The sequence below is a fragment of the Micropterus salmoides genome, unplaced genomic scaffold (assembly GCF_014851395.1).
Source record: "Micropterus salmoides isolate LMB-PRFRI ecotype aquatic unplaced genomic scaffold, ASM1485139v1 Ms_hic_scaffold_19, whole genome shotgun sequence".
NCBI classification, from domain to species: Eukaryota; Metazoa; Chordata; class Actinopteri; order Centrarchiformes; family Centrarchidae; genus Micropterus; species Micropterus salmoides.
The window spans coordinates 6,183,778-6,199,780 of NW_024041039.1; the positions used below are offsets into that span (position 1 = coordinate 6,183,778).

Genomic DNA, 16,003 nt, shown 5'->3' on the forward strand with positions numbered 1-16,003 from the left:
TGAGATATAAAGCTTTCAGATCTCACCTTCCAGGCAGTGCTTTATTTTTTCAAAGCAGCATGATAGTGGAAGGTGGGCGCTAGACATTACTTTTCATTCACCATATTTCAACCCCTGCAGAGTCATTGGCAGCTCATGCATACTGAGTGCTGTCCTGGGTCTATCTAGAGTTAGCTGTCTCTCTGTATTTTACCCCGTGAATTGAATCTTGACACAGAGTAACTAACATGCAGAGTCACGTAACAAGTGCTCAAATCGCAGATGGTACTACGCTAGCTAACCAGCTGTCTGTGAGGCTGTTGGATACTGCTGGCCCACACAGTTTTTAGACCAATTAAATTACAGCACCAACACTGTACATCAGAACCACACATTCATGTCCATCTGTAAGATACATTTTGTAGAGGGTGCTGTAACAGCAGAAAAATTCATTTCTTTCTTTTGGAAATAAACACCAAGGCTAAATATACTGATTTCTCAATCTCATGTGATCAAAAGTCACTTATTTAAAGGGTTTGTTATGCTACAGATAACATTGTTGAATCCAGATGTGTCTCAGCATCAGTAAATCCCAGCAGCTGCTCTCCCTATCTATGCTACTTTATACATTTACACCACTACAATTCAGAGGCAAATTTGGTGCTTTATACTGCACTACATTTATTTGACAACATTAGCTACTTTGCAGATTCAGATTAGTAAAAACAAAGTATAATCAACTAAAAAATTATTATGTATTTTTACAAAGCTACACAGCAGTAAAATAGCGTTCCCAGCTGTTACATTGAAGTGATATACACATAATGCCTCCCTATTTATTGTCATCGTTTTGGGATTAAGGGTTATTATTTCCTGTTTTATTTTGTTAAAAGCTTACTATTGTGTTTTGAGAACTTTTTGTTCCTTGTTATTTATTCATTCATTCCCCTTCCTCTTATGTGTTTGCTCATCCTTTGGTATTTTCATCTTGTTTCGGGTCACTTCACTTCCACCTTGTGTGATTGATTGCTCCCCCCTGATTAAGTTCACCTGTGTCTCATAATCTTATCCTCACTAGTATATTTAGTCTTGCTGTGTCCCTCTGTCTTTACTTGTACGTCAAAGTATTTTGTCTGGAGTTCAAGCCCTATTCCTTGTATTAGTTTGATTCTATTTCCTGGATTGTTTATTTCCTTGTGCTTTTGGACTGCCTGTTTTTGGACTGGATTTCGATTCTTGCTTGCTCCCTATTGGATTTCCCAGTTTTAGATCTCTGCCTGCCAAATCACCAGCCGGTAAGTCTTGCCCCTGTTGTGTTTGGTTTTTCATTAAAATCAATGAACTGAACCTGCTCTACCTCCATTGTCTGCATTTGGACCCAAATCCTTTGATTTCCTGCTATCCTTTCAGCAGTCAATGCGATATGCATAATCCAATAATATACATTATTCTAAAATGGGCCAGTACACATAATGAATAGGAATACTTTGACTTTTGGTACATAAAAAACACTTTGATGCAAATACATCTGTACTTTTACTTAAATATCTGAGAACTTCTTCCACTGCACTTGAGGCACTACAGACTCCATTAAACACCACAGACTTTTTCACTTATAGAAGACAAAGATTCACCACCAATCAGAGTAAACCTGACCTACCCTTTGACCATTAAAAACCACAGGGGCAATAAATTATAGAACGTTTTAAGAATTTTTGAAAAGGTTTATTAATTGTGCAATAATTTAGGCTTCCAGTATTTTAAAAAATATCATGTCTGTGACAAGTGACACACATCTAAAATATACTGGTTATTTTTTACTTCAGTAGTCTGTAACAAAATGGACTGCCTTTAAATTCCCGTGAAGTAAAACAAAACACGATTACATTCCCTTGAACACCTACTGTATGAAGACATATTATATATATATATTAAAGAATGTATTGTAATAACATCGAATAAAGTGATGAATGCTTTCTTAATCAAATACTGTTCTTTAAAACATCGTAGCTATTATTACAAAGTGAATAGTGAGACCAAGATCACCAAAACTACAGCAGTCAGCACTTAACAAACAGTGATGTAATTTACATCTAGAGTTAATGTAAAAACTGTGCACACAATACAATAGCTACCATTAACAGTAGTATCAATATGGCACACATGAGCTAAATACTTAAGACAGCATTTAGAAACATCAACATCTATCCAGATCTGATGTGATATCATGGACATCTGGATGGCGAGGGCTGGGAGCCAGAGAGAGAAAATGTAATTTATCAAATTAAAAATCTGTATTTATATCAAACTCTCACAAAGCTGGAAATGTGACAACAGTCATATTAGATGGGGAAACCCTCAGTCACTTAAAGTATTATCTCTGTACTTAAAATTCTGACATTAAAAGCGTGTCTGCTCCCAAGAGTTAAAGAATTTTGTTCATTTAACGGCAGACAACTTCAAAAAGCGTGAAAAGAAAATAGCCAAAAGGCAAGTACAAACTGGAAAAAAAGAAATGGTTCAAGGCAGCAACCCTTCAATCAGTTAGCTTACATGTGTCAGAACAAGCTCCATCATCAGCGTAGAAGAAAAAAAACACCTTGTAAATGAAAATTTATTTAAGAAGGTGGCAACACGACTCTGGCTCCAAGCCCGTTAGCTGGGGTTTGGTAATCTGTTTTTCTACCCTTCCTCCTCTGTCTCCATAATCGTTCTATCCATGCAATGTACTCTTCTTCAATCATCCAAGTCTGGACACACTCACAGTAACAGTGGATTACACAGGAGGAGAGTCTGTTCAGTTGGAGTCCTGCATCTCCTCCCCTGAAGCCTCTTCATCCACGCCGACATTCGACTGTTCCACATCTGGAAAAAAAAAAAAATGCGGATGCTAGATTATGCCACAATCTTTCAAATTGGAGCTTACTTTGATTTCTTTCATGGCTTTGTTTTTGAGCATGATCGAGGAAGTGAATGGGATATAAAGCTGAGTTTGAACCCTTTTCCAGATCTAACTAGCACTGCAGGTATTACAGTGCTCTGTACATTCAGCAACACAAAAACAAGACTCTACAGTCTTCAGCCATGCTAGCAGCTCTGTGAGGTTGCTCTAAAGGTGCTTTGAATTAAATGCTAGCATCAAACTGGCAATGCTAACACACACATGTTTCACAGGTATAGACGGTGAACATGTTTACCATGTTCACTATCATTTAGCATGTTAGCATGCTAAATTAGCAGTAAACAAAGTACAGCTGAGGCTGATGGGAATGGCATTAGTTTTGCAGGTAAACCAAAGTATTGGACAAATTACAAGTTTGGCCCGATGATGGTGCTAGATGAAAAGTCAGAGGATAACCAACGTTATTATAATTGATTCTGAGGGGAAAATTTATGTGAAATTTCATGCCAACTCATTCAATGGTTGTCAAAACCACAAATGTCAACCTCATGGTGGCGCTAGAGGAAGTCAGGGATCAAAATAGTCATTCTGATTCATTGTCTGGGCAGCATGAATGTCTGTACAGAATTTCATGGCAATCCATTTGATAGTTGTTGGGATATTTTAGTGAGGATACAAAGTGGTGGATTGGCCGGCAGTCAGACATTACTATCCCTGGAACCACTAGCATGGGGGGAAAATATTATATCAGACCTAATATATCTGTATCTGCCTAAAAAAAGGTCCACTTAGGGGTCAGACTCTCCTGTGAACCCTGAACGTACACTTTAAACACTTTGAATATGCAACACAAAGTGTTTTCGTGCTTCAATGTTCTTATAAAATACATCTCGATAATCTTGTTTAACAACCAGGAGCCCGTTTTACAAAAGCAATCCGCTTAAACGCACATTGCATTTCACAAAATATTGTCTCTTTGAAGTGGTAAGTATACATTTCTGAGCCCTACAGGATTCATGCATGGTCATGGATGGAAGTATGCATTTCATTAGTTTAAGATGTAAAAATCAACAGGAGAGGAAATTATGTCATGTTGCAACTTTGGTTAATCAGGTCCCAGATCCTAAATACAAGGTAAAATGTAAACTATCTAGATAAAATGTCCACTTTAAAATGAACAGCAAATCAATTGAACTCAATTGACTAATATTCTCTAACAGCTTTGATGGCCACAAACTCCTATTTTATAGCAAATATGGTGAATACTGCGGTTCAGTTCATTTCACAATATCAAGTGGTACTTAGAGGCAGCATGAATGCTAATAAAGTCAACAGAAAGGGCCATCCAGAGGCAGACAGATGCAGGCACACTGTGCAGCATGAATTGAGAAAAAATGTGTTCCCTCTATTGATTCACCCTAAGAGGAAAATTGCATTTATCCTGAGTTGTATGACTCCAGCAGTGCCCTGTTTGGGAGCCAAATGATTAGACTGACTCATTTTCGAAATTCTTTTCTCAACTGAGTTTTTTTTTTTTTTCCTATGTAAGATATTATGCCACCGTATATCACTACTGTACATCTCTGCTCGTGAGTGTTTTCTCCTTTTGTTCAGATCCTACGGTCAGGATGGTATGTGTTATTAAAGGAAAGAAAATACATAAAGATAAGAAAATACATAAAGAAAATACTACAGGAAGTCATTACATGAAATAACCATTTGTGGGTATAAAGAGACGGATGTTCATAGCTGATGGCCAGCTGCTCCTCATGTTTGTAGAGACACTCAAAAGGCAGCTGTTTGTATGAACACCAGATAAGGTGTACTGCACTTAATTTGGAGGTACTTGTACTTTACTTGAGCATTTCTATTTTTTGATCCTTTATACTCCACCACATTTCAGAGAGAAAGATTGTACTTTTTACTCCACTACATTTACTTGACAGCTATAGTTACTTTACAGATTATGATTTAACATGAACATCTGTATATATAAACATACATTTATAAAACAAAATACTTTAAAATTGAAAAAATTTAATTATTAAACATCAAACCAGTCTTTCTCAAACCTCTGGCTTGTGATCCCTTCATGGTTAAGGCCTCTTGTCACATTTCAGATGCCTATGACTTGTTAACAGATCCACCAAAGAGTGATTTCACCTAAATTTCTCAGTAACTTTCATTTAAATAACTAGGAACTAAGATGTAAAAATATTCAATATTTCACAAAAAGATTCAAATATTAGAGAAAAGCACCCAAAAAAATGAAAACCATCATCTTCTTTACCTTCCTGTTAATCATCCTATTTCCCTATGGGATGGGAACAATCAGTGTAGCTGAGATCAAAAGTACTAGCACTAAGCCCTCACCCGCATCATAGGACATTAGAACGTCCTTAGAGACCGTCAGACGAGCAGTTTCAGAAGAGTGCTGTGTCCGAAACACGGACTGAAATTTATTATAGACTTTGTGTCTCTCCAACGCTGCAGTGAGACAGTTGGACAAAACCTTCTCTAGTCTGACAAAAGTGGGAGATTAGCTAGGTTGGTTTTCTTCACTATGGGCTTGATGGTAGCATGCTTAAAAGAGGATGAGACAGATCCTGTAAAAGGAACAATTGACGATCACTAAATAGCAAGGAACTCTAAACTTCAAAACTCTAAAAATAGGGAAGATTGTATGGTACGAAACTGTATCTTCCTAATCAAGTCCATAAAATCTTCTAGGCTGATAGGTTGGAAGCTATAGTAATGTAAGTTGTTAATACTGTACTGTAAATAAATTAGCTAAAACTAGCTAACTGTATATAAATTAGTTAAAACTAACCTTACTGTATATAAAGTAGTTAAACTAGCTAACTGTATATAAAGTAGCTAAAATTGACTGTATATAAAGTAGTTAGACTAGCTAACTGTAAATAAATGACCTAAAACTAGTTAACTGTATAAAGTAGTTAAAAAAAGCTCCACCTTCAGCAGCTACAACAGTAAAATGCTGCACTAACATTGATGCATCAGTATTAATAATCTAATAATGTCAGATAAAATAATATTGGCCACAGCGGACATTTTAACTGCAGAATGAGTGCTTTTACTTTTGGTACTTTAGGTACTCTTAGATGATAGTACTTCTGTATTTTGAAATGTAAATGTAAAGGAGTATTTTTACATTGCTGTATTGTTATTTTTACTTAAGGAAAGAATCTGGGTACTTCTTCTGGTTTTGACTGGCCAATTGAAATCTAAATGAGCGAAATACAACAAGGAAACAAGGTCAAACTTTCCACTGTGGCTATGGACCAAAGATAACAAATGTTCAGTTACCTCACACTCCTCCTCACCTGCACTTTGTTCCTCTACACTCTGTCTCTCAATCTGAGCGTCTGGAGAGCTCGGCTCGTCAGGTGGCCAACGGAGCTCGCCGCTCTCCACCTCGGCTCCGTCCGTCGGCTCGACCACGATGGAAGGAAGCCTCTTGGACAACTTTGGAATCCTTTCATGGGTATCTGGGAACATCTGTTTAAAGCTCATGTAAGGAAGGCTTATTAAATTCGGGGGGATACGAACATCATTTGTCACAACACACGTGAAAGAACAACAATGCGGTTAAAATCAGATTAGGAAAACTGTGTATCAGAAAAAGGATTAGCAGCTGGACTGGACTGATCTGTTACTTTGATCTCTAACTTCAAATGTGCATATGCTTGTGATGCTGTCATTTTTATTTTTTAATTGAACTGTATCTAAAATTATCTTGACACATTGTTGATCTGGACCAGGATGGATAAAACTGTGACTTACTATAGAATCTTTCAATGAAGTGTGATTCTTCACTCTTGGATATAAAAGACTACAATTATGTCTACCCAAAATAGCAGGGCTCCAAAGGTGATATGTCAAGCCCACCGTCATGATTAAGACTACTCAACCTTCATTGGATCCAACATTGGCATAAAATGTAGCATGCAAGAAAAAGCTGTTAGTTTTATAATATTAATATATTCAATCAGGACTATTAATCGTAAAAATATTAAATGGGTTCAAGAAGAATATAGTCTAAGTGATACTAGTCTGTGGAGGCCCTATAAAATGCTGGTATAGGAACAAACTTCATTGCTTCCATTATTCCAAAAGAAAAAATGTTTACTGGTTTTGTTTCAAACCTTATTTAATATGATTTGATTGACATACATGGTACACTAACATCTGATTGGATTGATGCTGTGTAAATACTGTCTTGAAGCTTTTCTTGTTGTATATAAGTATTAATATTGGGACAGATTAGAAATTATCAACAGTGTGTTTGTGGGCAAGCTTTTTGAATTTTGACTCACTTGTGATAAAAAAGTCACTTGATTTACAAAAAACGTCCGTGGTTATTTGCAGGACAAAAGACATCTAGATGTCTAGAGCCCGTCTAGGTTTCATATAACAATTGTTTTAACTGTATTTAAGTCACTATATTTGAATGTGAAACTTCTTTTGACTTCAATGGTTATTATTTGACTTAAATCTAAAAGTCCAAAACAAAACTTCAACTAAATTAAGCAGAGTTTTATCCTAGATGCCTTGATGTCCTGACCTGCACACCATGTAATCAGTACTTCTTGGGAAATGCACTGCGAACATCCTTTGTTCAGTCCATTTTGTTTAGTTTTATTGAACCTTTTTCACCAAAGAATTCAGAATATCAGGCTGAAAAAGTTGAAAAACATCAGCATCATAGAGAGAGAAAAAACATTTCACTGGCACTATAAAATAAAGCAAGAGTGATCACTCTTCACAATTCACTTAATGATGATGCGTTACGTTAGGAAAATTAATAGTACAATTGTACAGCAGTTGATGATAACTCACTCGGCTGGATAAGACACATACCATTTACTCACAGCAGGACAGACTCCAAATTATGACCTTACTCGCATCAGCCCACTTTTTCACTCTTACTCATCACTCCTGTGACTCACCACTGTATTCTTTCTACTTTCTAAAACAGGACTGGTTTGAAATAATCGAAACACACACATTCACACAAATATTTCCAGACACACCTGGAAGGATACCGTGCCCTGATCTGCAGCTGCTCCACCCCCGCTGAAGTCCTCCGTTCCTGGTTCCAGGGAGTTCATCACCTCAGTCATCCTGGAGGAAAAAACATGGTGATGATCACCAATCAATAAACTGTATGCACTGTGTTTCTCTACACAATTCCCTTTGGCTTTTCAATTGGCAGATGTGACTGTTGCAATTGAACTGAATGTTCAAGGCTCTCTCGCCTGATCTGATTATTATTTTATATTACTGAAAGATTATGGATTAGTACACCTTTTTGGCACCATTAATGAAAAATGTCTAACACTCAGCACCGGTGATTTTCTTAATGGTGTCCTGTGGAGTTTTCTTATAAACAAATGGAAACCTGCATTGTTAAAATACATGTTACCAAGCTAGCAATCTTTTGCCAAGTGTCTTAACCAGTTACCGTCACCTGCAAATTATTTTTCCACTAATTATTAAAAGTGTCATTTACACTGGGGACGCTGGGGACATGTCCCCACCCCTTTTTGAAATGGCTGATTTGGTCCCCATCACTTTTTAAAATCATTATTTGTTAAAAATCGTTCTGAAATATAGCTTGTACTTAAAAAACAAATGAAAATGCCATTTGAAAGGTTTATTTGCACACTAAGAAAGCATGCAATGCAATTAAAATATAGAAAAAACAAATGTGAATTGTCCAAATAAAGCCAAGTTTTCCGTTCTCTCCCTGTGAACATGACAAAAGAGGAGGGAAGACTAAATCATGCCTGCATATGTGTTGCCTCAGCGGGGATGATATTTCATGAGAAAAGTTGATCTACAGGAGAAACAGATCTGAAAGCAAGGATTCCACCAGTAATGTGGTGGTGTAGAAACTTTCACCAGAATGCAGGAAATTAAGTGTTTAATTATCAAAATTCCTGGGGGAAGTCCCCCCAGACTCCCCACTCAAATATCTCAGCATTGAGGATCTCATTAAAACACTGTTAAAAAATCTTTCCATCTCAATCTCGTGAACTTGATATCGCATATCGTGATATCTCACACGCCCCTAAGCTGAGCCCCTATGTTCCCACCACTTTTCAACACAAAGTGACGTCCTTGGTAGAATCACAAAGAGCTGCTCTATAGTGCTACTAGTGGTCCAAAACTCCACGTACCACTCCTCACTCACTTATTTTTCCTGACAATAATAGCTAATCAGTGTCAAATGTGCCGATACCAGCCGATACCAACTTTTCATCCTTTTTTTAAACCTTAATTTATTCAGAGTAATTCCACATGAGAGAAAACATCTCTTTTGCAAGCACCCTGATCACATTCCCACCCTGAAGCTGCACAGTACAGCCACAGTCTGATCTTCACTTGATGCTAGAGACACATTTTGTTTGGTACTAAAAAAGTATTGCGGTTTTATATCCTGCCCTCACTGCTGTCAACCCCATCAACCAGGCACCAGCATGCACTCAGTTTCTCTAATGTTAAGCAAAACATAGAAACTTAAACCTGCAATATCTGATATTTCTTTTTACCACTTGGTTGGCAGGGGAAACAAGCTGTGAAAAGCACAAGACATAAGTTGAATGCTTAGTTTTTAAGTTGGAAAAATCATAGAGCAACACTTCCACTCATTTGGAGTCGTCCTTGTGTCACCTAATGAATGTAAGTCCAGTATTCTCTCTCTTGTAGCTCTAAATGCTATGAGGGCGATGATAGTGAACCAAAAAAGGAAGTGATACCACTCTTCAATGCAACATCACGCCTCATGCATTATTTTCTTATACTGGGACACGTGGTTTTGCATTATCACTTACTTAAATAATAGTAGAAAGCAGAATAATGTTGGACTGATACCAATTTTGTTATAAAACATTAAAAACCAGCCGACAATATCAGTCTTCTGCTCTCTAGTAAAAGGCAGACTTTGTGACAAGTTATCAGAAACACCACTTTTCATACAATCACACCGGCAGTTGCTGTTGCCATGGGGACGAGCGATTGAGATTGTATGCCTCTGATTGTCTGAGTAGTGCACTTTGCCTGAGCGCACGAGGCCCGAGAGCTGATTTGGGGGAGGGGGGGGGGGGTATGTGTGCTGTTAAACAGTAATTACCGCCGTCAGGACGGGGCCACGTTGTTATGAAACCTAGAATCGCTTCTGCCCTTAACCATCGCAGCACTGAGACAATACGGCCTTTATTCCCCATCAGAGGCTCGTATTGTTCCTCCGGAGAGAATCTGTGCGGTCACTCCAGCCGCTCTCATGTCCTGTTTTTTTTTTTTTTAAAGAGGAAAAGGCTCTGCAGCTCTGAAGGTAGCAAGCTGAAGAGGCCTGTCAAGCTCTACACAGTATTCCAGTCTGATCTTGTTTCTGAGAAGTGCCTTCACTGTGGGGTGATGTGAAGCGTAGCAGACACAAGAATTTAAATGTTGATGCCAGGCGTGACGCTTCTGTCATGACTTTTTTTTCCTTTTCCTCCAGCTGAATAATAACGCCTTATTTGAACCATTAGGTCTGAACAAGGTTATCCATAATCTCTGCCTGTTTACTCTGCGGGAAGCCACTTCACTTCTGCCTCAACAGAGAAATGAAATGTTAAGTCTCTTTACACATTTAGCTGCTTGAAGATGAAGCAGCAAGTGTTTAAACTGGTGGTTCAAATTATAGCATCTTGCATTTGAAAACACGTCATATATCTATTTAAGATCTTGAGTTTTTAGTTTGGATTGTCTTTTTAAAAGTAAATGCCACGTAAGCGAGGATTTCATGGTCGTTTTAGATGCTGCTTGATTAAGGAAGTGAATCAATACTTTGACAACTTACAACATGACAACTGAAATTAATTAAACGACTAAAGCTTCAAAAGATTTGTGAACTACAAATATTTAAGGTGCCCTGTAGATGTTAACCTGCGGTATTAGTTTTAAATCGTGCATTATTTATGTCCATGTTGGCTTACCAGCAGTCTTCTTTTTCATTGCCTTTGTTGGCACAATGTTTTCATTTCTTTGCACATTACAAATAGCATGAAACGAACAGCTGTGACCACAATCAAAATGGGGAACCAGCTCGTAAAAACATTTCTTCACGGCACCACTAGCGGTCAAAACCTCCACAGAGGACCTTTTAAGCATTTGTTGGAGCTACAACTAACAAGTGTTTCATTATTGTTTAATGCTTTAAAGAAAATGTCAAAATTGATGGCAGATATCAATCACAAGTAAAGTGTGATTTATACTTCTGCATCGGGTCTACATGTGTAGCTACGCTGTAGAATTAGCCATGCATTTATACTTGTGCGTCGGTGTCTTCGTCGTTTTGCTATTACACCACCAAACACTATTGGGCAGTAGCGCTTCAGCGTCCACTGTGTTGACTTTTGCCGGCCGAGCAGGCTAACTTCCAGTTTAGGCCTCTGCTTATTTGAATGGGGGTAAAATTATATAAGTGCGGCTGTTATAGACTTTTCAAATGTTATTGACCGAATGGATCACATTCTGATAGAGAAGCGAGTCATTTCACTTGGGTTGTGATGCTCAAATATATTGATCCACCGTGTTACAGCCGCTAGATTGGCCGCAAGTAAAATTCACTTGAATACACGGAGCACTTCCTGTCGGCTCAGCGGCATTGTGAGGCTACCTAGCTGACCAATCACAGTGCTTACGGTCTGCGTCGCCCCGATGTGAGTCAGATTTTTGAGGAGGTGAACGTCAGGCTACGGTGTAGGCTACAGCGTAGGGTACGGGGCTACGTGTAGCAATAAGTAAAAATACATAGTCAAGTACAAAAAGTAAGAGTATTACATTATTATATATCTCATTATTGGATCATTATCACAGAATGAGAAGCATTTTCATGTTGTAGCTGGTGGATGCGATGGTACTATTAGCTATATGTGTATAATAAAGTAAGTAAAGTAAATAAAGTTACAGTCCACCACTGGTAGAATCCAACATAGTGTCTTAAAATTGCTGTTTTTTGTTATTCACAGCCAAAAAAAAGAAATTTATTACATTTATGATATAAAAAAGAATTTGCATTAAAAAGTCTAAGTCAACTAGAGCTGAAATGATTGGTTGATTATTAAAATAGTTAAACAACACAAAATGAATCCGCAAATAGTTTTATAATGGATTCATTGTTCATTTATCAAGCAAAGATTACCAAGTTCCAGTTTCTCAGTTGTGAAGATTTGCTTCCTTTCTTTGTCTTATTGATAATAATCTGAATATATTTGGGGTTTGGTTGGTCGAATTAAACAAGGAAGTATTAACAAGCCCTTTTCATTTTTTTCCGATTTTATGGACTAATAAATTTAGTTTAGCTGATAATGAAAATTATGATAATGGAAATAATTGTTAGTTGCTGTCCTGAAAATCAAATATACAAGCCAAAACCCACAGGAGCACCCTGATGTGCTGCAGCATCACTCAGCTGATGTTGGCTTGCAGACTTCAGTTTGAAGCCAGATTCTTGCACCTACTAGTGTTTTTAAAAACAAGTCCAGTTTCCAGTTGAAACACGGCCAAATCTGCAGACAATAAATCTGCCTGCAGCCACTATCATCTTCCATCCTCACTGTTTGCTTGTCGAATGTAAGATGTCCATGTGGTGTGACCTCACGGATTAAAATTCCTCCTCTCTTCTGTCCATCACGACACTCACGGTGGTGGAGACTGTCCAGTTAAAGGGGTAGCGGTTCCCAGAATTGGCATCCTCCAGGACAGTTCATCAATCAGTTTAATTTCACTATTTCATTTTTGCAGATATAGGATATTGATGGGATGTTGCTAGAATGATTCTCTCGCTCCTCTTATTGCCCCAGCTGCACAGATATTTTTCCATTCCTGCTACTAAATAGGAGCAAGCAGTAGCATCACCACCTCCTCAAATGCAGGTTGTTCAGATAAATCCAGTAAGTTTTTTACCGCCCAAGGACATGACAAAAAAAATTCAGTCCATGGCCAAATATAGAGACATTCTTCTTTACTTACCACACAGCCTTCTGAAATGTTCCACTGCTCTGTTTTTGTTGCAGTTAAATTAGATTTACCGTGTGTTTGTTGCCCTAGTTCACATTTCCTGTTCTATTTTTTTTTTGACTCAAATGCACTTAGTTGATGTTTTTAATTGCGCAGAAACTTTGTTTTATGCGTTTGATACAAATGACAACATATGTATAAGTAATACATGTGCACCTATGGAGCACTGGTTTACCTGTATGGGACACAACAGGTAGTCAGTTTAATGCAGGTGGCAGATCCATACTATCAATAGATTTAAGTACCTGTGTATAAAACATAGCTTCTGCTACGCCTACACTTATACTCACAGGCTGTGCTTTCTGCCCACAATCCCACACACTGAGCATCCCCGGTGCAGAAAGACCACAAGGTAAAGCAGGTTTTATGAATTCTCCAAAACCTCAAAGGTACAGTTCAAATAATTCAACGGCTCATTCTTTCACTTACTTTTTATAAAAACGGATAAAAGCAGATTGTAGATCAGTGTTTGAAATGAAGAAATGTTTTGTCAGATTGTTTCCAGAGTGGGTAAAAGGCGGAGAAAAGCTCCGTACCTGTCTGCGAGCTGATCCAGTGTCTCAGAGCAGGAAGGTCTCCGTCCTCCGCTGCTTCATCACACTGATGCTGCTGATGCTGATGATGATGGTGGTGGTGATGATGATGATGATGATGATGATGATGCTGTTGTAGGCGACAGGCGGCGGGGTGCGCGAGGCTCCCGGTGAAGTTGCAGCTCGCTTCAAAGTGTACAGAGACTGCGCAGTGGAGCGAGACCGGTGTTGCCTTCAAGTGCTGTCGGAAATGTTACATTAGGAGAGGGAGTGTACGAGATGTTGTAGGTAGACTAAATGACTAAAATTATGTACTTCTGTGTCATTTTGGTGGATTCCTTTAAGGATTATTTTAAAGCTTGAGCATACAATCATATTTGAATAGTTATCCCACGTTTGTGCCTCTAATGTGTTGATTGTAATTAGATTATAGTCACAAAGCTAATCATGATTTTTTCCCCGCAAAACTGACTAATAACCGATGATCATGTTTGAAAAACCCAGAAGGCTGTTTAATTACATTTAGCCTACCACTGTCAGATTCAGAAGGTATTATAATTGAGAAATTGAGCAGGTGCATAATTATAATTAATAATTTAACTGACACTTTTATCTAAAGTGACTTACAATTGGTCACACGCCTCTGGAGCTACTAGGGGTTAAGTGTCTTGCTCAGAGACACCATCACCATATGCAATTTCCACCCAGTGTGATTTTTGCCCACTATTCTTCCGTTATTGTAAAAATCAATTATTATTGTCATATAGTTGCATAGCTGTTATGCAAATTGCTATTTCACACTGGCCTTTTTTTTTACCAGTTTACAACAGTTCAGGGAATTAATTAGGTTATTTATTAGTTGACTTCTTAATTTATTGAGTAGGCTAGTTAAACACAAATTATATACAGGTCTAATATAGGCTATATATATTTATCTAACAACCTCCCCACCAACACAAACAATCCCCTCCTTTCTTAAAGTGGTGAAATGCTAAGGCCTATTTAATTATTTTTATTTAAAGTTATTTTCAGAAGTCTTTGGAGAGTTACCATCTTCAAATCTTGTCTTTTGAATTTAGGTGGTGGAACAAACCTGTAGATTAGATGAGTGGTTCTCAAGCTTTTTCATGTCAAGGATTCCCAAATGGACACAAATTAGACCACGGACACACACTTGAAAAGATTTGGTCACAGGGTTGCCCATCTGATAGGCTTTTAGCAGTTTTATTACAAAAAGTGTATGAAACCCATGGCCAACATTGTCATAAATTCTAGTCGTACAGTCACTGTGTCATTTATGGATGGAATTATAGTGAAAATAATAATGTGTAATAAATGATTCCCCTTTTTGATGTGGATCCCCTGGAATATCCCCAAGGACCCCTGGGGGTCCCTGAACCTCACTTTGGGAGCCACTGGTTTAGATTTAGATTACAAACTGTGTCTGGAAGTAAAGCTATGTTCAGGTCTAACAAGTGACCTACAACTAGGCCTATTCCTTGTGATGCATTTTGGTGTTACAAGATTATGATAACTAGAGTGATTAAATTTCCGGATTTATACCTGGTGAGTATATTCCATTCATCCATCTCGTTCCCAGATGAAACACAAACCACCAGCAGAAAAAGAAAAATTGTTGTTATCAAAATGCCCCTATGGCTCTTGAATCAGTCAACCTTGAGGGCGGATTTTACGAGGAGCACCTGAAGGAAGCAGCTTATCAGCGGTAAACCGAGCAGCTGTTGATTAATTTAAACGCGTTTATTTTGTCAGCAATTTGTCAGGTAAACTAACTTGTCTTTTTTTTCCGCCGTATGTTAACGCAATAACTTGAACTTAGAGACACACAAAGATCTTTTTATGCCTATTTTAATGTTATAACATTTAAAGTTAACTATCAAACAGCAACAAAGCCTAACGTTACAACGTTAGCAAGGAAACATTTGTAATTAAGTTAGCACAGAGAGATTTCATTATGAGTTACACAGATAATATGCTTTTTCTAACATTTTACCCGAAGAACACAGTGATAGTAAAAATATACTTGTGAACTATGTCTCCCTCTAGTGTGCAAATACACTGTGACAATGTTAGTAGTAGTCATGAGCAGTGGTGGAAGAAATAACGTTAATCAGCCACAATGTATTTGCATTAAGTAAAAGTACAAAAGTATTAGCATTAAAATATACTTTTACTTTTATACTTTTGACTATATAAGTTAAAGTGTCAACAGTAAAAGTTATCACGCAGGATGGCACCTTTGAGAAGATTTTGAATCTGTAAAGCTGTCAAATTAGTTGAGTGAAAAGCTTTGCCTCTAAATTGTATCGTTAGTGGAGTAAAATTATAAAGTAATATAAAATGGGAATGCCCAAGTAAAGTACAAGACCTGTACTTGGTATTCTGCAAAGAATACAAACAAAAAAAAAACATTTTAATTAGAGCTTTTTTTCTTGGTTTTGGTTTCTTGGTATTGGTTGAACATCATCAGCTTCAGCCA

At 37.7% G+C, this 16,003-nt stretch overlaps 1 protein-coding gene and 2 long non-coding RNA genes across 4 annotated transcripts; 2 read left to right on the forward strand and 1 right to left on the reverse strand.

Annotated features, from left to right (window-relative positions):
* Positions 1–1,682: 1,682 nt before the first annotated feature.
* On the reverse strand, positions 1,683–13,706 carry LOC119910936 (protein LBH-like). Of its 2 annotated transcripts, none has more exons than XM_038729784.1 (4): positions 13,507–13,706; positions 7,948–8,026; positions 6,226–6,400; positions 1,683–2,844 (listed from the first exon to the last, which is right to left on the reverse strand). In XM_038729784.1, exons 2-4 carry the CDS (start codon positions 8,023–8,025, stop codon positions 2,777–2,779), a joined length of 321 nt encoding a protein of 106 aa, XP_038585712.1. In that variant the 5' UTR covers position 8,026; positions 13,507–13,706; the 3' UTR covers positions 1,683–2,776. The 2 variants fall into 2 exon arrangements, with proteins under 2 accessions (XP_038585712.1, XP_038585714.1); XM_038729786.1 differs by lacking the exon at positions 13,507–13,706 and adding an exon at positions 13,400–13,457.
* On the forward strand, positions 6,330–8,092 carry LOC119910937. Its single transcript, XR_005445723.1, has 2 exons — positions 6,330–6,415; positions 7,881–8,092. It is a non-coding gene; the product is annotated as an uncharacterized LOC119910937 (long non-coding RNA).
* LOC119910938 lies at positions 13,283–13,813 on the forward strand. The gene is made up of 2 exons (XR_005445724.1): positions 13,283–13,322; positions 13,465–13,813. It is a non-coding gene; the product is annotated as an uncharacterized LOC119910938 (long non-coding RNA).
* Positions 13,814–16,003: the final 2,190 nt, after the last annotated feature.

Coding starts and splice junctions, on each gene's coding strand:
- LOC119910936 (XM_038729784.1), bottom strand. CDS start 8,025: ATGACTGAGGTGATGAACTCCCTGGAACCAGGAACGGAGGACTTCAGC. Junction 6,401..7,947: donor CAGCTGCAGATCAGGGCACG/GTATCCTTCCAG, acceptor AGCTTTAAACAG/ATGTTCCCAGATACCCATGA. Junction 2,845..6,225: donor TGTAGAGGAACAAAGTGCAG/GTGAGGAGGAGT, acceptor TTTTTTTTCCAG/ATGTGGAACAGTCGAATGTC.